Source organism: Balaenoptera musculus, chromosome 3 (genome assembly GCF_009873245.2).
Source record: "Balaenoptera musculus isolate JJ_BM4_2016_0621 chromosome 3, mBalMus1.pri.v3, whole genome shotgun sequence".
NCBI lineage: Eukaryota > Metazoa > Chordata > Mammalia > Artiodactyla > Balaenopteridae > Balaenoptera > Balaenoptera musculus.
This window is the reverse complement of record NC_045787.1, coordinates 157,300,097-157,322,809: the sequence shown is the minus strand read 5'-3', so window position 1 is coordinate 157,322,809 and position 22,713 is coordinate 157,300,097. Positions and strand designations below refer to the sequence as shown.

Here is a 22,713-nt window from a genome sequence, read left to right as displayed (position 1 = left end):
GAGGAGCCTGTCCCAAACCTTTCACGTTCTACGACCCAATGACGCCCCTGCCCAGGGGTCTCTTGGACCTCTGAACTCATCCCAACCTGGCTGGGGCAATGGGAGACCCCTGGTTGGAGGTATGATGTCCTGCCTGATTCCAGTTGAAACTGAAGTCCCCTAACACGCTGGGGCTGGAGATAAAACTGGGGGACACCCAGTAATGCTCAGTGCTGGATCAGGCTCTTGAAGACCCAGTTAAAGCAGAGCCAGAGCACCCTTAGCACCTCTCTCAGGCACGGAGGGCATAGAGACCCTCGCCCTGAGCCCCTGCAAGAATCATCCCCAGCAAACCCCAAGTCCAGAGTGCTCCCCTTCTGGTTGCCTCAAATTGCCTCAAGGATTCCATGTGACCCTAGCAGCCCCTCTGCTGGATGGGGTCTGGCACCCCCACCCCTCCAGAAACCTTGGCCAGTGTTCAGGGCCCACCTGATGCTCACAGCTGGTCCCAGCCCCTTTCCCACTTTGGCTCCCAGGGCCTTCCTTGGGCTGTGGGCCACACTCCTCCTGATGGGAAGCCAGTCAGGGTTGGGCTCCTGAGGATGACCAAAGGGCAAGGGCAGGAAAGGGTAGAGAGCTCCTCACCGAGCATCGGTGGGGAGGGGGAAGTTGTCCAGAAGCCACGGCCTGGGTTCCCTGGCCTGAGTTCGTCACATGCAACTTGCCAAAGTTATAAAAATGCACCCACACCCCACACTCTGTAATTTCTGACTGGAAATAGTTTTTTCTAGTTTTTGGCTGTTGAGAAGGCAAGAAATCTCTGACTGTGGCTCTTAGCTTTCATGCTACCTATTCCACAGTTCCTGAGCTATAGTGAGCGAGCACCTTTTGAAAGGAAGGACAGTAACAGTATGAGAGCCAGGCTGCACGTCAGACCCTGGCTATGACCTGTGTGGTGCAGAATCCCGAGTGTGACCCGAGTCAGTGTTCGTAGTGATTTGGATTGAACTTCCTCATATCTGACACTATGAGAGGAAGGCATGCTGTTATTTTGCATATTATTGAAAAGGGAAAAATGGCATCGATCTTAAAACTCCCTTCAGTGCCTGAGGTGTCAAAACGTGAAGCTGCGAGACCACAGAAACATGGGGGTGCTTGCAAAACTAGGAAATACGCAGAGCTCTCTGGGTTCCGAGCTTGACCTGTCCAAGTGCTGAATGTGTTGCAGAGGGAGGTTAGAACCTTACACAGCCCATGAGGAGGGTGCCAGGACCTTCCTTGGGGACCACCCAGCCCCCAGCGACCCCTTCTGTGGCGCAGAGATGGAGGCAAGGCTTCTTCAAATCACTGATGCTGCTTTATTTACCAAAGACGCTGGCCCAGAGCTGGTTCCGCCAGCCAGGCCTCAGACAGCCGTAGGGGGTGGGGTGGGGGTGTCCCAGCTCAGTCTTGGTGGGCAAGGCCAGGTCAGCCTCACCGTGGGGGCAGTGTTCCCTCCTGGGGCCCTTGCGGGGCTCCTGCCCAGCGGCAGCAGAGTGGGCAGTAGGTGCCAGCACCGCCATCTCAGGAAGGCACTTTCAGCTTTGGGGTCCCCAGGAAGAACTGCAGGACGCGGTCGACCAGGAGTGCCAAGCAGAAGTCCAGGAGTAGGACCTGGGCGATGACCAGCTTGAACTGTGGGACAGGGAGTGCTGGTGAGTCAGGTGCCTGCAGACAGGTCCAGGCCAAGTCCTGGGACCGCGTCTACAGGGCCCCTCACCTCCACAGGGATGTCCACGAGTCCAAACTGGCTGTTGAACTCAGGTGAGGAGCCAAGCAGCAGGCCCACGATGGCCAGGAGTGACACGGCCAGGCTCCACACCAAAGGCCTGTTCTCAGGCAGGCTCTCCATGAAGGGTGGGCCCTGTGGGGACAGGCAGATGGACAGCTGTGTGTCGTGGCAGCCCAGAGGGTGGGCAGGGTGTGCTCGGGCAGGGGCTGGGCCTCACCTTGTAGTTAATGGCGAAGGTGGCCATCTGCATGGCCATGGCCATGATGTACACTGTGCTGTTGACTAGGCTTGGCTCAAATTCTTTGTACAGGTCCACAAATTGCTCCTGCCTTCAGGGACACATGGGGGTCAGGGCCCCTTCATGATTCCTGCTGCCCCCCCGCGGAACCAGGACTCCGCCTGGTGGACTCTGCTGGCCTGGCCCCGGTCACCCCAGGCCAACGTCTGCATGTTTCTCCTGCCACCCCCCAACCGCAGGGATGCCGCCTCCTCTGGGAGCAGCCTGTCCACCCCCAGGCTGGGAGTGCACTCACTTCTCAGGGCTCCGGGCCTGGGCCTCGCTGTACAGGTAGACGAGACTCATGAAGTGCACGCAGAACTGCAGCATGACAGTGAGGATGGTGTATAAGTTGAAGATGTTGGGCAGGGGCCGCTCTCGGGAGAGGGTCTTGAGGGGCTGCAGGGGCAGAGTGGGGGTCAGGGCCCAGGCTCGCCCTGGGGTCACCCACCTACCCTACTTCCTGGCAGGCCTTGTGCAGAGAGTGGTCACCAAATTCTGGGGGTTACAGGTCAGCACTAGTCCCCAGAGCCCTGTCTGCCCCCCATCCCCTCAGTCCAGATGCCACCCCCACCTCGCTCAATGCCCAGCCATAGGGGTCTTAAGATCCACCCCGCCCCCGCTCTAGAATAAACTTAAAGCCCTCCCTGTTGCTCATGAGGCATGTATGATCAACCCAGACCACCTCCCACCCCCTCTGGCCAGCAGGGCCTCCTTGCATCAGCCCATGACCATCTGCGGCCTTTGTGCCTAGTTCCTCGCTGGTTCTCTTGTTCTTTATGCGTTGGCCTGAATGTCAGCATTACACAGACCTCCCTGACTGACCCTGAGGCCATTCCCCACAGCCTGCGTGACCTACTTGGTGTTTTTCTCAGCACTGCATACTGAGTGGTCTTGATGATCGTTTTCCCATCTGTCTCAATTGTGTGGCCCACCTGAGACCCCAGCCTGTGGACAGCGCTGGGCCTGAGCGGCGGCACTCTGAAGAGCCTCAGTGGGCACCCGCCCTGCCCCCTGATCCCCATCTGTAACTTGGGGATGAGGGTTCCCATCCCAAGGGCTGCTGTGAGGATAAAACAGATATGTGGTGGTGCCTTTAAGAGCCTGCCCTGGCTGGCCCAAGCGTCGCCAATCATCAATCCGAGAAGCTTCCCGGCACCTCTGGGGCAAGAACCATGGCTTAGAGAAGCAGACGGCACTCTTGGGCTGGGGCGGGAGCCCCTGCTTTGCTCAGGGTCCTGGCCCACCTTGGAGCGGGAGATGAAGAGGAAACAGCCAGCCAGGAGCAGCCCCTGCAGCGTGGCCTGGAAGTCACTGAACTTGACACCCTCCAAGTATAGGACACTCTGGCTGTAGGCCAGGATGAGGGCATTGAGCGCCAAGATCTTGAACATCTGCAGCGTGGTCACCAGCGTGCAGCGGCCCTGCTTGATCACGTGGCAAACTGCGGGGGAAGGCAGGTGTGGGCATGGGTGCCAGGCAGGATGGGCCTAGGGATGGGGTAGGGGAGGATCGCGGCAGCAGGACTCACTGCACTGGATGGAGGAGAGTTTGGAGGTGAAGGGCGCAGCGATGCTGGCGTCCCCCAGCTTCACGATGGGCATGCTCTCGTCCTCGAGGTCCCGAAGCACCTGACTCAGGCGGTCCTATGAGGCAGGTAGCAAGGGGTGAGACCTGACCACAAGGGGGTGCTGGTGCCCCCCCTTCTGAGACTCACCCGCTGGGAGGCCAGCTGCTCCTCAGAGGGTGGGAGCCCTGACCTCTGCTTGGCTGCCCTGGAGGTGGCCCTAACTCCACTGTTGCTCAGGACGGGGCTGTCCCGGGGCCGTCGCCGCCGCTCGATGACCCGCTCAGGGGCATTGGCCAGGAGGGCCACACCTGGTGGGAGTGTGTGTCAGAAGCCAGAGGGAGCCTGCCACCCCGGCACAGAGCACAGAGTGTCTGCTCAGCACAGCTAATCCCGGGGCCAAACCTCCCCATTTTACCTGATCACCCACCCCAAGGAGCGCCTCAGAGAGCATCTATCTTACTTTCTACAAACTACTTAAGGACAACAAAAAAACAATACCCAAATAAAGTATATAATGCTATGTAGGTCAAAACTAACTGATTTCCAAAGAAGTTTATTGCCAAGAATCATAATGAGGTAAATGATGTGTCATAAATATCGTAGTTGATAAACCAAATGAATATCTGAAAAGCACTGAAAGAAACTAGGTTAAATTGGTCTTCAAACATCAACTTGACATCTATATTCTGTTGACACAGATCCGAGGCTATAAACTCTCCCTGGCCTCTGGCCTTGGCCCTTGCAGCCCATATAGTGCCCGGGGGGCCTGAGAAAACCAAGTCGTGTCTGCCCCATGGAGCCGCCCTAGACCCTCACCAGAGCTTCTTGGTGATGCCCGCCACACTTTTCCTCAGACACTTGTATCTCTTCCCGGCCTTGGAGCCATTCAGATCCCCAATGCCACCAGTCCCTGCCCCGCCCCTTCACTACTGCTTCCTCACAGAACTTGCTCAGTGGCGCGTCCCTGATGGTAAGCCGGTGTTGGCAGAACAGCCCCCAAACCCAGGGACTCACCCACATCAGCGTGCTTCAGGGCACCCACGTCGTTGGTGCCATCCCCACACATGAGGGTCACGTAGCCCAGCTCCTTCAGGCTGGTGATGACAAACTCCTGTTTGGGGAAAGACGGGCTGAGTGAGGGTTGCATGCCATCCCCAGGGCCCCGCCTGCCCTCCGCCACCCTGTACCCACCTTCTGTTTGGGGGCCACTCGGGCGAACACTTGCACGTGTGGGATGAGGCGAAGCAGCAGCTGGGGGTCCTCGGCCTGCAGGTGGGCCAGGCCATCGCCCGTGAGGCACAGTGCGTGATCCAGGGCCAGTGCCTTCGGGGAGCCCTGGGCCAGGGGCAGCGTGATGCTGCCGTCGATGGAATGCCACTCACACGGCCGACCTGCAGGGCCAGTGCCCAGGGTCAGGGATGGGGCTCAGCTGCTCAGGTGGACCCTCTCACTTGGACCCCACGTGTGCAGTCCTAGTCTCTCCTCTCTGGAGCACCTTCTTGGCCCCCACCCCAGGTCCATACCAACCTGTACCCCAGACCCTAGGCACCCCACAGAGACCATGCACAGAAACCTCCAATACAAAGGATCTGAAAACCCAGGGCCTAAGCCACTGGCCTGAGATCATGTGATGGGCCAGATTCAAACCCAGGCAGCCTGACCTCAGACGCGCCACCCCCTCCCCCCAACCCCTCACCTAATGAACCCCCAACCCTGGGGGCCTGCCTGAAACTCTGCTCTCCTAGGGCCAGGGCACCCTGAATCACTTCCTCAGGCCAGACACTGCTTGCTACCCACTTCCCCTTTCTAGCTGGTTGGTCTAGGTGCGGATGCTGAGCACCGAGGACAGCTGAGGGCAGCCCACCAGCCTTCTCAGCACTGGACAGCTGGCCCTGAGCTGTCAGAGCCTGAAAGGAAAATAATCTCCACCTGGCTCCTGTTGCGGCTGTTCTGTTAGAGCAGCTTCACTCGCTCACCAACAGTCTTGGCAGCCACCTCTGGGCCACCTGCCTACGATCCCCAGGCTCTGGAAGAGCCAGTGCCTGGGACTGGGACAGAGACCTGGGATCAACAGCGCAGACGGAGAGAAGGGCTGGGAGGTTCCGGAAGCCCTCTCGGCCGGGCCATACCGGCACCCTCCTCTGGCCTGCAGCCCGGTGACATCACTGGTGCATGTTGCTCCCAAGCCAGGCCCTGCACCGGGTGCTGTCCTGCGGCCTCTGACAGACTCCACCCCACCAGCCAGAGGTGCTGGGGCTGGATTCGTCCCTCCATTTTTCTGATTCTGAGGCACCACTTGCAACCAGTTTGGTTACTCAGGTGAGGCCAGAGACCATGAGTTCTGGAATCAGGACATCTGAGTTCAAATCCTTAGTCACCGTGTTTCCCAACGATCCAGGTGGATGGATTCACTTCTCTGTCTCCTTGTCTATAGAGCAGGGGCCCCAACAGCTGACCTGGTTGGCTTCCTCCTATGTGGGGTGGGAACGGCGAGCCCTCCCGTGTGGGGCAAAGAGTCTGACGAATGCAAACCAAGCCCTCTGCCCCGGGTTCTGGCCACACCAAACACGAGCCCCAGCAGTCCCGGTGCTCAAGAGGGGAGCACTCGCCATGCACAGGCAGCCAGCCAGGCCCAAGGCGGGTGGGAGGCTATGAAACGTGGGCTGGTGTGACCACAACCAACCGCCTTAACATTGTAAGGTGCCGCTGGCCCCAGAGCCGGTGACCGCCTGCATGCTGCCGCGCAGGTGGGGTGTGGAGCTCCCCGGCCAGACAGCCCAAGCGTGCGCACGGGGCAGGGCTGTGATCCGCAGGCCTGTGTCACGGGTACTGGATGATGCTGGGCGTGCTCACTCAGGCCTGGCACAGAGGTGAGCCACCAGGCGGGAGCTGTTCTTGGACTCAAGGTCCCCCCAGCCCACGACCACGTGGGGCCTCACCTCTCTCCGTGGGAGGCTGCAGGATCAGCGTGTGAGCCTTTTCAATGAAGTGCAGCTCCTGAGCCACATGGCAGGCAGTGAGCGGGTTGTCACCGGTGATCATGACCACCTGGGGAGAGGGCGGAGGCAGTGCAGCAGGGCTCAGTGGGTCAGAACTCCAGCCCGGAGACCTGGGGGCCAAGTCCCTTCTGAGGACAGCCACAGAGGAAGCGCTTGGCCCCCTAATGGGGACTGGGCTTCCAGGAGCCTCAACCTGCCTCACCTGGTAGAGTTTTCTGCGAATGATATGTGTATGTGCGTCTTTCTGAGAACACCCACAGCCTTTATTTGCAACACAAACTAAGAGCCAGCCCTTGGTGTGGACCCTCTTGGCTTGGTTGATGCTCCAGGCAGGAGATTGGGGGTGGTATGACACAAGCTCTAGCCTTCTGGCTTAGAGACTGGTGATGGCAAGATGGGCCTTGACTGCTGAGGCCGGGTGAGGACTAATCACGTCACTACCCTCTGACACTGCCAGGCTCGCTTCCCACACCCTAAACTGAGTCCTGAACTAGAATACACAAACCACCAAGACTGACAGAGAAAAGCCACTGGGACACACACAGCCTGTCTGGGTGTTGTCTCCACATCCTCCAACCCAGCCTCAGCTTTTTCCTAAGATGGGGCGGAGTGGGGGGAATAGCCCTCATCTCCCAGTGATGCTGGGGGCCTGAGAAAGTGATGTGAGAAGGGTGGGCACAGATTGAGTCCCAGAGCATCCTCAGGCATGAGGGATAGCATGAGCGTCCAAGCCATGGTGGAGCTCAACCAAAAGCCATGGAACCTTTGCTTCCAAGACCCAGATACCCACCGCTGAGTGCCCCACTGAGGATGGAACTGTCCTCTACTGTCACATCCCCCTGTCTGTAAGGAGTAACCAAGACTGCCCACCCATGGGGCCTGGTGGGGAGGGGTCCACTGGCTGTACCCGATGGGAGGCGTTCTGGATCTCGCGGATCACGGCCTTGGAGTCAGCCTTGAGTGGGCAGGAGACCACAATGAAGCCGACGAACTTGAGGTTGCACTCCAGGGCCTCCCGCTTGAGCTCCCGGGCCTGTGGATGGAGACAGCAGTGCCCTCATGACCTGTCTCTCCCCCTCCCCCATTTCCCAAGCTCTGACAACACGCTGGGGTCGGGGGGTGGGGAGGTCAGAGAAGGCCCCATCCTTGCAGGAGGGACACTGGAGGGTCAGAAGGTGAGAGGTGTGGGGAGAGTGAGAGGCGCCCTGGTGGCAGAGGGGCTCAGCAGTGGCTGGGTGGCCCTGGCCTCCCAACGGTGCCTCTGCCCGCTACCATGGACAACAGCATGACACAAAGCCCCTGTATTTCATCTTCTAGAACAGGAAAGTTGGGACTCTCCTTTGATAACCACTGAGCAAGAGCTCATGTTCCCTATCTCATACCAGAAACTAAAAAATCTCTGCCCTCATGGAACTTGCCTTCTACTGGAGGAGACATGTAATAAAGAAAGTCACAGAAATCAGAGCACTGATTACCACGAGAGAGATGAAGCCACGGGAATGGGGCAGAGAGGGTCGTGGGGTGGCACAGACCCAGGGGGCTCTGAAGGGTCTGTGACTAGGCTCAGGAACGGGCCTTGAACGAGGCTCTGAACAGAGGTGTGACCTGGTGTGCCTTCTGGAAGGGTCTCATGGCTGCTGGGTGCAAGCAGACGAAAGCCACTTGGATGAGGGCCAAGGTGGAAGCAGGTAAAGGAGCAGCGTTGCTACTGGAGGTGGGAGGAGAGCCTACAGCCAATGGGACGTGGGGTGTGACTGAGGGCTGGGGATACCCCAAGATCATGCAGTGACCAGGTGGTTGGGCAAGGCAGGGGTGGAGCTGGGCTGGAGATAGGGAATCTAAGGTGCCCCAGGGCGTTCCCCAAGGGGGTGTGAGAGAACCCGTGGATGTGAGGATAGGAGGTGAGACCTGGGTGTGCTCTCTAGGGAGCAGCCCTGGGTTCTGGGGTAGGATGGGGTCCGTGGGGAATGGGGCATGCAGGGGACGAGAAGAAACTGAGGACTGAGTGCCACCTGGGGCCTCCAAAGGTACAGGCCAGGGAGGAGGAAGATAAAATCGTGCCCGTTCATGGTGGTGCCACAGGGGACAGAAGGTGATGCGGACAAGGGGCCGGTAGGAGGGGGGCTTGGGCCCTTACCTGCTGGTGAGTGAGGTGCCCCAGCTCCTTATACCCCAGCGCCAGGACACGGGCTCCTTCCCGGGAAATCTCCGTGTGGATGTGGTGGTAGTCAGGTGGGCACTGGGCAAACTGCAGGGAACGCAGGGGGGATGTCACCAACCGCCCCGCACCCCCCTCCCCACCCTGGGCCGGGGCTGGCTCACCATGGAGTGCAGGGTTTCAGGGGCCCCCTTCACGGCCGCGATGTAGCAGAGATCGGTGGAGCCAAGCTTCTCGTAGGAGGCGAGCACGGACATTCGCTTTAGGGCACTGGCAAAATGAAAGCGCTGGTGAATTTTCAGCCCCTGAGTTTTAATACTTCGGGGGAATACTTTCTCATCTGGAAACAAATAAGTACGAGTCCTGAGGGCCTTCGCTCCAAAGAGGCAGCCAAGCCCCCACCTGCCCCCTCCGTGCCCTTCCTCCCTCCATCCCCTTCCTCCCCCCACCTCCAGACCCAGGGCCTGCAGGAACTCCTGGCTCTGGGAGGGGTCCGAGCTGGGAGATCTGGGTATGAAGGACCCTGCCCCAGGTCAGAGGTGAGCCTGTGCCCACCCACTTGCCTGAGTTGAACACACAGGTGCCTGAGAGGTACACCCCGCCTGCCCGGGGACGTAAGAGCTGGCGGTGTGGCCGAGGCTCCAGCCCCTCACCTTTGGTCAGCGTCCAGTCGACGGCCGTCAGCATGGCTTTCTCAAGCGGGTCACCCACAAGGGTGCCGTCATCCAGCTGCATGAGGGAATGGCATGAGGCCAGAGCCCGGTGTGTTTCTATGGGGATGTTGGACACAGGGGTCACCTCCTTCCCATCTCTGCAAGGAGGAAGAATAGCTGGTTACAGGGTGGAGGTGACTAGGTAGAGGGACCCCCTGGGAATTGCCGGTCACAGTGGGGGCTGCAGGGTGTTGTCTTGGTCCCTGCGACACCTGCACGCGTCTCATGAATGCCCCCAGAGGTCACGTGGCTGCTTGGAGCCCAAGCTGAGCCCCCTGCCACTGTCACTCACACTGAAGAATGCTTGGGGGCTCCCTAGAATGGACCTCTGTGGTAGGGCCTGTGACAGGCCCTCACTTCGAAGGCTTGGGCTGGGCAGCTGTCTGTCCCTTGAGCTCCCAGAACGCTCCCGGCTGGGCGCCTTGCGATCCAGACTCCCCACGCTCACCGGAGCCCGGCCACACCGCGCACCACCAGGCTGTCGCTGGTCAAGGTCCCTGTCTTGTCAAAGCAGCACACCTCCACCTTGCCGGCGAAGGGGATCCGGAAGGGCTCCGTGCAGTACATGTCTGGGTGGTGGGAGCCAGTGTCAGGGGTGCTGCCGGGCCCCAGCCCACTCGGCACCCTGTCCCTGCCCCAGAGACTCACAGAGCTTGGCCAGAGCAATGAGGGAAGTGTTGACGGCCAGAGACAGCTCAATGGGCAGCTCGGGGGGCACGACAGAAGTGAGGATCAGCGTGCATTCCAGAAACAGCTTGTAGCGGTTCCGGCTGGGGTCCTTGGTACCTGCGAAGACAGGGCCTGCCAGCCTGGGGGCCATGGGCACGGGGTCCAGCAGATGGTGGGGAGGCGGGGGGGAGTGGTCATGGTGCTTACCTTCGATCCACACGTAGGCGGCTGCTGCAATGGCAAAGACCAGGAGGAAGAGGATGAAGATGAAGGTCTCCAGGTTGTTCGCTGTCACCCTCTTGACCCCAAAGAGGATCGTGCGCAGCAGCTTGCCCTAGAGGGACGGAGGGACAGAGATCTTTCCTGGGAGGGTGGCGGCCTTTCCTGCCTAAAAGCACCAGGGCCAGGTTCTCTCTGCTGCTGGGGAGTGGCTGCCTGGGCTGACTGAGCGCCACAGCTGACAACACAGCTGTTCCAGGAACTGCACAGCTATGTGGGCGGCTGCAACTCAGCCAACAGCTACAGAGTTACGGAGACCAATGACTGAAGACTAGGGGTCAGGGAAGGAAGTGGCTGAGATTGGGGCGGAGGGATGGATTTTCTGGAAGGAGATCTGACCATCGTCTCTACCAAGAAATCTTCATGCCACTTTGGTGAAGAGTTTATGGCCCAGACTGTGATCCCCAAGTGTGCGGGACCAAAATCAGTCTACTGCCTGTGAGGCAGAACCTCAGCCGGGGAAAGCAGGCCTAGTCTGGGGCTTGTCTCAGCAATCTGGCCCCCAGCCCAGTACCTGGTATCAGAGTGAGCCTATGGGGTGGATGTTCTGGGGTCTGAAAGAGTTGCCATCTCAGCTGTCCACCATACGCCCCAGGGACCACCCTCCTCAGAACTGGGCAAGGTGCCACACCTGGGATGTATTGAATCCGGTCCTCAGAACGTAGGCCACACACCCACTGTCCACCGCTGGGGAGACAAAGAACCAGTGTCATTCATGTCTGCTCATCCTGACTCTCTCAGAGCCAAGCAGACTTTGAGGGTTTGGGGGTGGCAGGGCTAGGACACCCCCAGACACCCCTGAGGCACCTACGCTTCAGGCCTGTGGTGGCTTTCTGGGGAGGGATGTGCTGCACCACCTTGGTGCCCCCGAAGATGACGTGGAGCCGGGAGTCGGCCTGGAGGTCCAGTACCCGGTTGGGGCTGAGGTCTTCGATGGGTTCCTGGGGACGACAGTAAAGTCAATGGCTAGTCCCACCTTGGCCTCCTTCTCCATCCCCAGGCTGGAGAGCCGGACCCTGGGGCTGGGAGGAGCCTGCCTGACCCTCACAGGGCTCCCCAGCCAAGCCGGTGCACCTCACAGGGGCGGGGGCTCCACGCTGTCTTCCTTCCACTTTCATGTGCAGCATAGACTCCCTGTGACCCCGTACCCGGCCTCACCCCGGATTCACAGCTTCCCGGTTTCTCTCAGCCCACCTCAGCCTGAGATCCCAGGGGGCCTGACACCTCACCGATGCTCCTGGCCTCTCATCTCCTTCCCTCTCCTCATCACCACCTGGCTCCCATTAGTCCAGGGCACTGACCTGCCAGGAAACCCAGGATCTCCATCCAGATGCTATGCCTCCTCCAGTCTCCTGGCCCAGCCACCAGCCCTTCCCTGGCCCGTTTCCTCCTCAATGGGTGGGACAGTGACGTGCCTGAGTAGACTGAGGACACCCCTCCCTCCACTCCTGACTCAGCACCTTCATCTGGGGCACCGACTCCCCAGTGAGCATGGCCTCGTCCACGATGCAGCGGCCCCGCAACAGCAGCACGTCGCATGGCACCAGGTTCTCCTGTGGGGAGCGGCCTGCAGGGCAGGGGCAGGAGGGTTGGACAGAGCCTGAGGCCTGGGCTCCCACCGGGAAGGAGCAGAACTGGGCCTCACCGATTGAGACGATGTCCCCGGGAACAATCTCATTGCTGGCAACGGGCCTCCACTTTCGGCTCCGGTAGACCTGGGAGGGGGTGGGGTTCAGTCAGCTCTGGGGATGTGCCCACGCCTCGCCCACCCCAAGACCACAGGGACCCTCCTACCCACCATCACGCTACTGGCCATACCTGGATCATGTGGGGCTTGTTGCCCATCTTCCGGATCTCTGACATGTTCCGCATCTGCTGCTGCACCAGGGAGGCCTCGAAGGCCACCAGCATGGAGAGTGTGAAGACACTGTAGTACCAGTACTCGTCCAGACACCAGAGTCCCACGCAGAACACCTATGGGACACGGGCCTGTCTGTTCCTGGGAACGCAGGGAGAATGCCTCCGGAGGACTGGATGGCACACGAGGGCCGTTCCGCCCACAGGCTCTGACCACGAGGACAGGGAGAGGTTTTCATGTTTGGAGGTGGGGTGAAAGCCCCAAGGAACAGGGTGGGGAGAAGGACCAGAGCTGCTGCTTTACCTGGAACACAAAGAAGGGTGCCGTGGCTCTCTCCTTGAACAGCTCTGAGAAGTCAGGCACCACCATCTCAGCCCTGAAAGAGACCAGATGCCACGCCCTGTTCCCGGTGGGAAGTCCCAGGGGCCCCACCCCTGACACCTCCACTTCCGGGCACGGAAGGCCTCCCTGGGCAACTAGGGGCCCTGGTGAGCTTCCAGACATTGGGATGCTCAACTACGGCTCTCCTCGACCGTGTGGCACTGAAGCAGGTGCGCGGACTGCCCCCAGCCCTCTGCTCTGCAGAACCCAGGTGAAGCTTCTGAATCAGCACTGGGCTCCTCAGGCAGCCGCCCCCCTGAGCGGGGCTGGTGCAAGACGAGAACCTACCATCTGGGTGGGTGACAAGGTAAGGGGAGAGGAATGGCTGACCGTGGGACGGGAGCCCTGAAGCTGCACAGAGGAGGCCTGGCAGCTAGGTGCTGTGGAGTCCCCTGGGGCCTGAAATACAGTGCCTGAGCCCCACCCCACTATGGAGAGGGGGAGCCTGAGCTGGGCTGTTCCAAAGACTCCCTAAATAAAAGCCCTGGAATTTGAGAAGCAGGGCCGAAAGGTGGGCTCTACAGCACTCTGTGTGGTGGCCCTGTCTGGCCATGGGACCAGCCAGGTCCACTACGGCCATCCTTGTTTTGCCCTGCAGATCTGGAGTGATATCCAGGACATGGGATTTGAGAAAAAGAAACTGCACAGTGGCTGCATTGCAATAAAAACTGAGCCCCACCCTGGACTGTGTAGGGTACCTTTGCATAAGTGAGGACGGTGTGAAAGTGGACATCCCAGGCTGCCACCATGGCTGACCTGGGCTGGGGAGGGGAGGATCGGTAAATGTTTCCTATAAACCTTCCTACTAGATCACTGGTTGCAGTAACGTATTTGTAATTTTTTGAAAAGCAACTAGGTCAAGAAATAATTTCATAGAGATTCTGAGCATTTTTGAGTCAAGGACAATTATCACCGTGGCCAGGATGGGGGCTCTGAAGCCCAGCTCTGACCCCTCCCAGCTCCTGTCAACACTGGTGGTTTTGGTGAAAGTTAAAGGAGAAAGTGCTGACAGAGCATCTGCATTCTACCTGGTACAAACAAGAGCTATCCTGCTCACCACCATCTTTTTTTTAATCACCACTCATAAAGTACTGGGATATGTATGAGAAAAATGACAAGAATTTACATTTACAGAAAAAATTTAAAATAAAGAAGAGAACACAAGGTACCAACACAAGACAAGGATGAACAGCCCTGGGCCAGGCTCCAAGCTGTGGGCCCTCCAGGGGGTTCCTATCAGCAGGCAAGTTTGAGGGAGACTAGACTAGAACACGTTTCTCAGAGGGCGCCTGCCACGTCCACCTGGGATGTTTTGTTGAAAAGGTGGATTCCTCCAAACCACAGGGCATATACAAATGGGGAAGGAGCCACTAGCTGGGATAGGGACCCGGGCTGCTGACCACAGGCAGAGGCCCAGTCCTGTCTCAGCAGGGGCGATGCACGGGGACGCTGGGACTCACCTGTTGCTCCCAAACTTCTTCTCGGCTGCACGGATCTCCGAGTCCTCCTGGAACCCTCTGTTGCTCTGGTAGAATGAGAACGGGTTTCCCACAGGAAAGGCCACGGGGAGGAAACGCTTCTTCTCCAGAGCATCGTAGGAATACTTGATCTTCTGGAATTCGAAGGACAGCACATCCTGGCCGTCTTCGCCCTGTGGGAGGTGTGTCTGTGGCAGAGGCCCCTGATCTGGGAGTGGCAGAGGCCCCTGATCTGGGAATGTCAGGGCCTGGGGATCCCATCCAAGCCCATGCTGGAGCAGATGGTCCCTACCTCATCACGGTGCAGGGCTACGAGCTCAGTGGAGCCGTTGTTGGGAGTCGGCACCACCTTCACGAAGGTTGCTTTGCTGGGGTCGAACTCCTGTGAGAGGCAAAGTGCTGCCGCTGAGCCCTTCTCAAGCCCCAGCTCCACGGCTTCCACTGGGGAGGTCACGGGGGCCGCAGCTCTGTGGACATGCTCTGGAACATGCCACTGGGCTCTGGGTGCTGACTGGCCACTCCCCAGTCTGTCACTGGGACAAGGGACAGCACTGCACTGGGCCTCTGGTCCTGCCCATATCATAAAGCCAGGGTCATGAACAGCGCCCAGCGCACAGAGCTCTGCTGACGAAGGTGAACTCAGGCAGGAAGAATGCTGCCCGGCATGAGGTACACTCTCAGTGCACGCGAGCCAAGCCCTGTTACGGCCCACCTGGCCCGCTGCTCCCCCTCTGCCCCCCGTGCCCATTACTATTCTCGCTGTGTCCTCGAGTGATAAGGAATGATGAGGCTCATCCTTGCCTCAGCTAAGGGCACATGCTGTTTTCTCTGCCTGGAACGCATGGTCACACCGCTGGCTTCAGGCCTGCACTCAGATGTCACCTTCTCAGGACGCTGCCCCCGGATGCTCCATCTAAAGATCCCTCACAAAATCCTCATCCTGGTTTTCTCTCTTTAGCATTGACTGCTGAGTTCCATCTCCCCCACTAACACCATGAAAACAATGTGTTTCATCTGTTTTGTTCTCTGTTATTTCTCCAGCACCTAAGACACGGAGGCGCTGAATGGAACTGCGTTGGCACTCCCTGAATCCATCCCACCTCTGCTCCACCAGAACCCGTGTTGCCATGTGCTTTTTTTTGGGGGGGGGGCGGGGGGTTGGGGGACATGGCGGTGACCCTGAGAAACAAGGTCCTGCCTCTCCAGAAGTTCACAGGCCCCAAAGCAGGCAAAAATAACAACAAGAGACAGAACTATGACCGCAGGAAACGCTATGGTAGAAAAGTGCAAAGCACGACATGCGGCCAGCCACACGCCAGGTGCTTCGCAGAGTTCCTCTGTTTCCTCTCACAATGGCACCCTGAGGTAGGTGTTACAGTTCTCACTTTACACAAGGGGAAGCTGAAACCCAGAGAGCAGAAGCACCCCTGTCTGAGATCTCTGATGCAAACCCAGATTTGTCTGTCCTAACCCCACAGCTGCTTAGTTCTTCTTTCTTCTCCATCCCTGGAGAGAAAGTTAATAGTCACACTTTTTAGCTGCAGGCCAATAGGTAGCTGGAAGTTTGGGGGTGTTACCCCCCAACTTCCCTCCATTCTTTTGTCTCTCACTGGGGTCCTTCATTGTACTGACTTGAAGCCACCAATCCCAGAAGTTTGAGAAGTTTGAGTCTCTCCCCTGGGATAAGAGAGATTTCACTTTCTCAAAAGAGAAAGAGAATTCAGTCCACATTTAGGGTCAAAGAGGGGTGAGGGAGGGTGGTGGTGGTGTGGTTTCTCTTTTTCTTTCTGCAGCCCTGGGTGCTGTTCTCTTTTTCTCTTCTTTTAGCAAACCTGTGGTGGGTGGTGGGATCAGAGGGGAGGCTGACCTCAGTGCCCATGGCTCCAAAACCTGCTGGTGTCATCCGAGGCAGGCTCAGAGGGCAGTGGCACAGTCACTGATATCAACTGCTAACCCAGGGCAGCTCTCACTCATCCAGATCTCACGACTAAGGGTCACATGCACTACCTCGCTGTTGTATTCTGACGGCAGTCCTCATTACCATCACCCCTGCAGACAGACATAAAGAGACTCCAAGCAGTTAAGTCACTTGCTCACGAACACCCACTGCTCCTCTTAAACGCTGCAGTTAACTGCATTTCAAGCTCATTTTGGTCGTCATGGGGTGGCGGTGGGGGGCTCTGAGCCCTGGCCAGCAGGACTGATGCTCAGTTCTCAAACCAAGCTCCACAGACAGGGAAACCCATCCCACAGGTCTAACCTCACACTACGAACAACAAGGTAGGAGACAGACAACAAAGAAGGTAAGACCGTTTCCAGGAGAAACAACCGACTACTCGCTAGTATGGGAGCTAGTAAATGGTGACATATCCCGGGCCCTGCGCTAAGCTTTTTACAGGTATTACCTTATCGAATCTAAATGACCACACCAGAGAGGAATTCCAGAGAAGGGAAGTAACCTGCGCCAGGGTTACACAGCCAAGTCAGAAGCGGGGCCAGAATTTAGCTAGCGCACAAGGGTGGAGGGCGCCTCTAGGGACCCGGCTCCAGCAGATGCGGAGGCCCCGGCTGGGTTGGGGACGGACACAATCTCAGTAGCTGGGATCCGCGGTGAGGCCGGACCATGCCCAGGGTCGGTCTCGGGTGCGCACACTTACCGGGGTGCAGGTGAGCGCGCAGTGCGCGTGCACGGACCAATGTCCCGAGAGGACGGTGAGCGCGTGCGCGAGGCAGATGGTGGCGAGTACAAGCAGCGCGGCCTCGGGGATCTGCGTCCAGCTGCTGCCCCAGCCCCAGCAGCCGGCAGCCGCGGCACCCAGCCAGGCTGGGTAGAGCAGCCCCACGAACGGCAGCACCGTGAGGCGCCGCAGCAGCGGCAGCCGCCGGTACGGCCACACGGCCGCGACCAGCTCGTCGCCGCTCTCTATGAGCGCCGGCCCGGCGGCAAGGAGAGTGCGCGGCAGCGGCCTGGGCTTGGGCTGCCCGGCGGGCTGGGCCCCGCAAGGCCGAGCCCCGCAAGGCACCGCATTGCCCACCGCCGCCGCCGCCGCCGCCGCCATCTTTCCCAGCGCCGCTCTCGCTTCAGGGCAGAGGCTACGGCTCACTTCCGATGTTGTACTTCCGGTAAACCCTGGGCGCCGCCATGGCAGCCAGGAGTGAGAAAAGCCAGGGCAATGTAGGGGTCTGGGTCCGGAAGTGGCTACTCAGGGCACCGCCATGATAGGCTGTGGCCGGAAGGAGAGGCAGGGCGCCGCCATGACAGAGAGGGCTTGAAAGGGCTAAGGCAGCCTGCCTGCTTTGCCACGCCGGACTGAGACCGGAAAAGGCGAGGCAAGGCGGGTTGGGTGCCACCATGACAACCTACATCGGAAGAGGCCAGTCCTCCTCGGAGACTGCACTGTCTGGGCCACGAGGGGCGGAGCCTGGACACTGCGGAGGTGGGGCCAAAGAAGCACCAGTGTTCAGGGGGCGGGATTTATCATGAGGGCGGGCCTTGTGCGCGTGCGGGTTGGGTGGAGGTGGGGTGAGGTTTCCCTACATCCGGGCCTGGGTAGGGCTCGGGGCTGGTGGGCTTCGAGAGTCTAGACAGGACACAGCCACACCTGACAGGAGGCATCATGTAATAGATAATAATTACACACCCACAAAGTTACTACTTTAACATTAGAATATGAAAAATTGGTGTTCATTTACTTATTGTTTATTATTTACTTTCCTGTTACATAAATGCTATTGTTTCAACAAAAACCACAATAGGACTAATTAACAGTGGCAATTAGTATTTCAGTACTTAGTAGTACTACTAATAGAAAACACACATCCAACAAGATGTTTGAGAAAAATGTGTATGATATGTTTATAATGTTTCTGGCCTCTGATACAGCAATATTTGAACTACTTTTTAAACTCTTTACTGGGCATTAAATTTGTAGGTTATATTGTTGCATATTCTTAAGATTCTTGAGGTATATACATGTAAGACTGCAAAAGGAGAACATAAATGCAATAGGACTTAGATAATATTCTATATTTAATAAAAATAACGTGACATTTCTTTCTGTCCCATTTTACACAGTAGGATATTTTTACTTTCAGTTTTCTTTTCCAAAAATACTTCTTTGAATGGACTGCAACCTCTAGAACATCTTTCTCTTTTCTGTGGTGATAAAACTAACACAAAGATGACATCACTTTGAGTTGATTCCCTGCTCTTAGCGGGCCCACAATTACTCTGATTCTCTTTTTTAAAAAAATATTTATTTATTTATTGGCCGCATCCTGCGGCTTGAGGGATCTTAGTTCCCGGACCAGGAATTGAACTCAGGCATAGAGTCCTAACCACTGGACTGCCAGGGAACTCCCTACTCTGATTATTGGTGTCATTCCAATGTGAAGACATCAAGCTAAATATCATCCCACCTAAAGCCTTTCAGCATGGGTTTTACTAACTAGCAACAACAAGCTTTTTGACTTGTAGGAATTCGTATCTAGCTCTCCAAAACAGGTTTGTTTTGTAGACCAACTATTTGTCAATCAGGTCTTTGCATCTATAAACTTATATGCTGCTATCGGTGTCCAAGATGTTCATCATTTTTGAACATTCCCGAAGCACATTCCAGTGTTAACTTATCATCGTAAGTTAAAGCTCCCTTGCTCAGGGAGAATGGTTTTAAAGCATAAAGTTGTGAAATCACAGTTGGATTCCAAATAGTTACATGTTTAGGAAAGAAACAGAATGTCCCATTTAATTTGCCCCTTCCTGGTGACATTTTGAATTCCAAAGCAGTCTTATTTCAAAAACTGAGTCATTGTTTTGCTGTATGAGTTTTTGTCACAACTATCTCCATAGTGTTTTCTTTTCCAGAATATCATATAGTTGGAATCATGCAATATGTAGCCTTTTCAGGCTGGCTTCTTCACTTAGTGCTGCATTTAAGGTTCCTCAGTGTCTTTTCATGGCTTGATAGCTCATTTCTTCTTAGCACTGAATAATATTCCATTATCCAGAGGTACCACAGTTTATCCATTCCCCTACTCAAGGACATCTTGGTTGCTTCCAAGTTTTGCCACTTATGAATAAAGTTGCTGTACACGTCCATGTACAGGTTTTTAAAATGGCAACATGGTGACATACGTTTCTTTTTTTCTTCCTTTCTTTCAAGTGTTCCAGCTTTATTGAGACATAATAGACGTACAACATTGTGTAAGGTTAAGGTGTACAACATGATTTGATACACATATATATTGCAAAATGATTACCACAATAAGTTAGTTAACATCTCCATCACCTCACATAGTTACCTGTGTGTGTGTGTGTATGTGGTGAGAACATTTAAGATCTACTCTCTTAGCAACTTTCAAGTATACAGTACAGGATTGTTAACTCTAGTCACCATGCTGTATGTTACATCCCCAGGACATATTCATCTTGTATCTGGAAGTTTGTACCCTTTGGCCAACATCTCTCCATTTCCCCCACCCCTCAGTCCTGGCAACCACCATTCTACTCTCTATGAGTTCCATGTTTTTAGGTTCCACATATAAATCATGTGATCATGCAGTATTTGTCTTTCTCTGTCTGACTCTTTCAGTTACTATAATACCCTCAAGGTCCATCAGTGTTTTCTCAAATGGCAGGATTTCCTTCTTTTTTTATGGCTGAATAATGTGTATGTATATATCACATTTAACTGATATATGTATTTGTAATATATATGTTTTATAAATATATACAGATATATTTATAATATGTATATATCTCACATTTTCTTTATCCATATATTGGTCAGTGAACACTTTGGTTGCTTCCATGTCTTGCCTATTGTGAATAATGCTGCAATGCACATGGGAGTGCAGATATCTCTTTGAGATACTGATTTCATTTCCTTAGAGATAGTGATTTCTTTTGCTTTGGCTATATACCCAGAAGTATGATTGCTGGATCATATGGTAGCTCTATTTTTAATTCTTTGAGGAAACTCCATGCTGTGTTCCATAGTGGCTGCACCAGTTTACATTCCCACCAGTAGTGCACAGTTTTCTTCACATCCTCACCAGCCTTTGATATCTCTTGTCTTTGTGGTAATAGCCATTCTAGGGGTGAGGTGATAACTCATTATGGTTTTGATTTGCATTTCCCTGATAATTAGTAATGTTGAACACCTTTTCATGTACCTGTTGGCCATTTATATGACTTTGCAAAAATGTCTATTCAGATCCTCAGCTCATTTTTCTTTTTAAGATGCTAGTTATTTTTTTTAAATTAATTAATTAATTAATTTTTGGCTGCATTGAATCTTCGTTGCTGCTCACGGGCTTTCTCTAGTTGCAGCAAGTGGAGGCGACTCTTCGTTGCAGTGCACAGACTTCTCATTGCGGTGGCTTCTCTTGTTGTGGAACACGGGCTCTAGGTGCACAGGCTTCAGTAGTTGTGGCATGCGGGCTCAGTAGTTGTGGCTCACAGGCTCAATAGTTGTGGCTCATGGGCTCTAGAGCACAGGCTCAGTAGTTGTGGCGCACGGGCTTAGTTGCTCCGCGGCATGTGGGATCTTCCCCGACCAGGGCTCGAACCCGTGTCCCCTGCATTGGCAGGCAGATTCTTAACCACTGCACCACCAGGGAAGTCCTCATTTTCTTTTCTGTTGTTTTTCTAATCTCTATTTCATTTATTTCTCCTCTGATCTTTGTTATTTCCTTCCTTCTGCTGACTTTGCACTTAGTTTGTTCTTCTTTTTCTAATTCCTTGAGGTGAAAAGTTAGGTCATTTATCTAAGATTTTTAAAAAATATAGGCACTTATAGCTATATTAGTGCCTGACATTAAGCTTTTGATTGTCAAGGCATCCATTTCAAAAGACATCCATCTTGAATAAACATCTTGGCAGCTGTATGACACAACTACTAGCAAAATAATCAGATAAGGAATTAGGCCACCCCCTACCCATGAAGGTCCCTCTTTCAGAAAGCCCTGGGTAACCTGGATAACTGACCATTTGAGTGATCCTGCTTCTCCCTTCCTATGCCCTAATTCCTGCTCTTAAGCTTTATTTATTTATTGGCTGCACTGTGCGGCATGCGGGATTTTAGTTCACCCAACCAGGGATCGAATCTGTGCCCCTTGCTGTGGAAGTGCAGAGTCTTAACCACTGGACAGCCAGGAAAGTCCCTCTTTTTTTTTTTTTTTTAACATCTTTATTGGAGTATAATCGCTCTACAATGGTGTGTTAGTTTCTGCTGTATAACAAAGTGAATTAGCTATACATATACATATATCCCCATATCTCCTCCCTCTTATGTCTCCCTCCCACTCTCCCTATCCCACTCCTCTAGGTGGACACAAAGCACCGAGCTGATCTCCCTGTGCTATGCAGCTGCTTCCCACTAGCTATCTATTTTACGTTTGGTAGTGTATATATGTCCATGCCACTCTCTCACTTTGTCCCAGCTTACCATTCCCCCTCCCTGTGTCCTCAAGTCCATTCTCTATGTCTGCATCTTTATTCCGTCCTGCCCCCAGGTTCTTCAGAACCATTTTTTTTTTTTAGAAGGAATGTCCCTCTTAAGCTTTATGTTAACCAATAACGTGAGCCTACAAAACTCTAGATACACCAATCTTGGATCCTAATAAAGACAGAGTTCTAGGTCTATTCTCTCTCTCTCTCTCTCTTTCTTTCTTTCTACCTCTGGACTCACTGTGTAGTCCCTGGGTATGCTGTGCTCCAGGACCTGTGAGTAATAAATCTTGTTCCTCAAATTCCCTGACGGTTTTTTCCTGCAATCATAATAAGAACCAAGGGCTGCTCCAGCCACAACATTGGCTGGAGAAATGTGTGTGTGGCTCCCTAAGAGTAATATGGGCCAGGGTGAGTGCCTCAGGTGTACCTAGCTGATAGCATCACTATCAATAGGCTGGGACCAACACAACACAATGTAAACTTCTTTCTTAGCACTGCTTTTGCAACATCCTATAAGTTTTGGTATGTTGTGTTTCCATTTTTGTTTGTTTCAAGATTTTTTAAAATTTCCTTTTTTATTTCTTCTTTGACCTATTGGTTATTCAGGAGTGTGTTGTCGAGTTTCCCATATTTGTGAATTTCCAGTTTTTCTCTTGCTATTGATTTCTACTTTCATATCATTGTAGTCAGAAAAGATACTTGGTGTGATTTCACTCTTTTAAAATTTGCTAAGGTTTGTTTTGTGGTGTAACGTATGATCTATCCTGGAGAATGTTTCATGAGGGTTTGAGAAGAATGTGTATTCTGCTGCTCTTGCATGGAAAGTACTGTATATGTCTTTTAGGTCTATTTGGCCTAAAATATATTTCAAGTCATGATTATGCAACCAATTTTGATGTGCAGGTTTTTTCCCCACCACCAAGTGTTTCTGACACCAGCTGTGTATACTACAATTCAACTCAGTTCTGACACTATCTACCTGGAGATAGCATCAGATCCCACAGGATAAGGGCTTGGTCTTATAAGGCTGCCCATCTCCCACTTCAAATGCCAATCAGAAGTCTAGTTTGTTACCTGTGCTTCTGATTGATCAGCTATAGATCAGAGGTTCCTATGATTCCCCTCTTC

General features: G+C 54.5%; 1 protein-coding gene across 3 annotated transcripts; it reads right to left on the bottom strand.

The window, feature by feature from the left end:
- Positions 1-1,317: 1,317 nt before the first annotated feature.
- On the bottom strand, positions 1,318-17,204 carry ATP13A1 (ATPase 13A1). Of its 3 annotated transcripts, XM_036847922.1 has the most exons (26): positions 16,790-17,204; positions 14,425-14,514; positions 14,115-14,305; positions 12,577-12,649; positions 12,234-12,389; positions 12,061-12,130; positions 11,876-11,982; positions 11,227-11,356; positions 11,047-11,102; positions 10,344-10,470; positions 10,116-10,253; positions 9,916-10,036; positions 9,408-9,565; positions 8,919-9,094; positions 8,734-8,844; positions 7,504-7,629; positions 6,537-6,645; positions 4,789-4,988; positions 4,612-4,708; positions 3,745-3,905; positions 3,559-3,673; positions 3,275-3,471; positions 2,284-2,426; positions 1,968-2,079; positions 1,739-1,882; positions 1,318-1,653 (listed from the first exon to the last, which is right to left on the bottom strand). In XM_036847922.1, the coding sequence occupies exons 1-26, from the start codon at positions 17,189-17,191 to the stop codon at positions 1,543-1,545; spliced, it is 3,621 nt and encodes a 1,206-aa protein (XP_036703817.1). In that variant the 5' UTR covers positions 17,192-17,204; the 3' UTR covers positions 1,318-1,542. The 3 variants fall into 3 exon arrangements, with proteins under 3 accessions (XP_036703817.1, XP_036703818.1, XP_036703820.1); XM_036847923.1 differs by lacking the exon at positions 1,968-2,079 and having other exon boundaries at positions 1,324-1,653; positions 10,116-10,268; positions 16,790-17,199; XM_036847925.1 differs by lacking the exons at positions 1,739-1,882; positions 1,968-2,079 and having other exon boundaries at positions 1,324-1,653; positions 10,116-10,268; positions 16,790-17,199.
- Between the last annotated feature and the right edge of the window lie 5,509 nt (positions 17,205-22,713).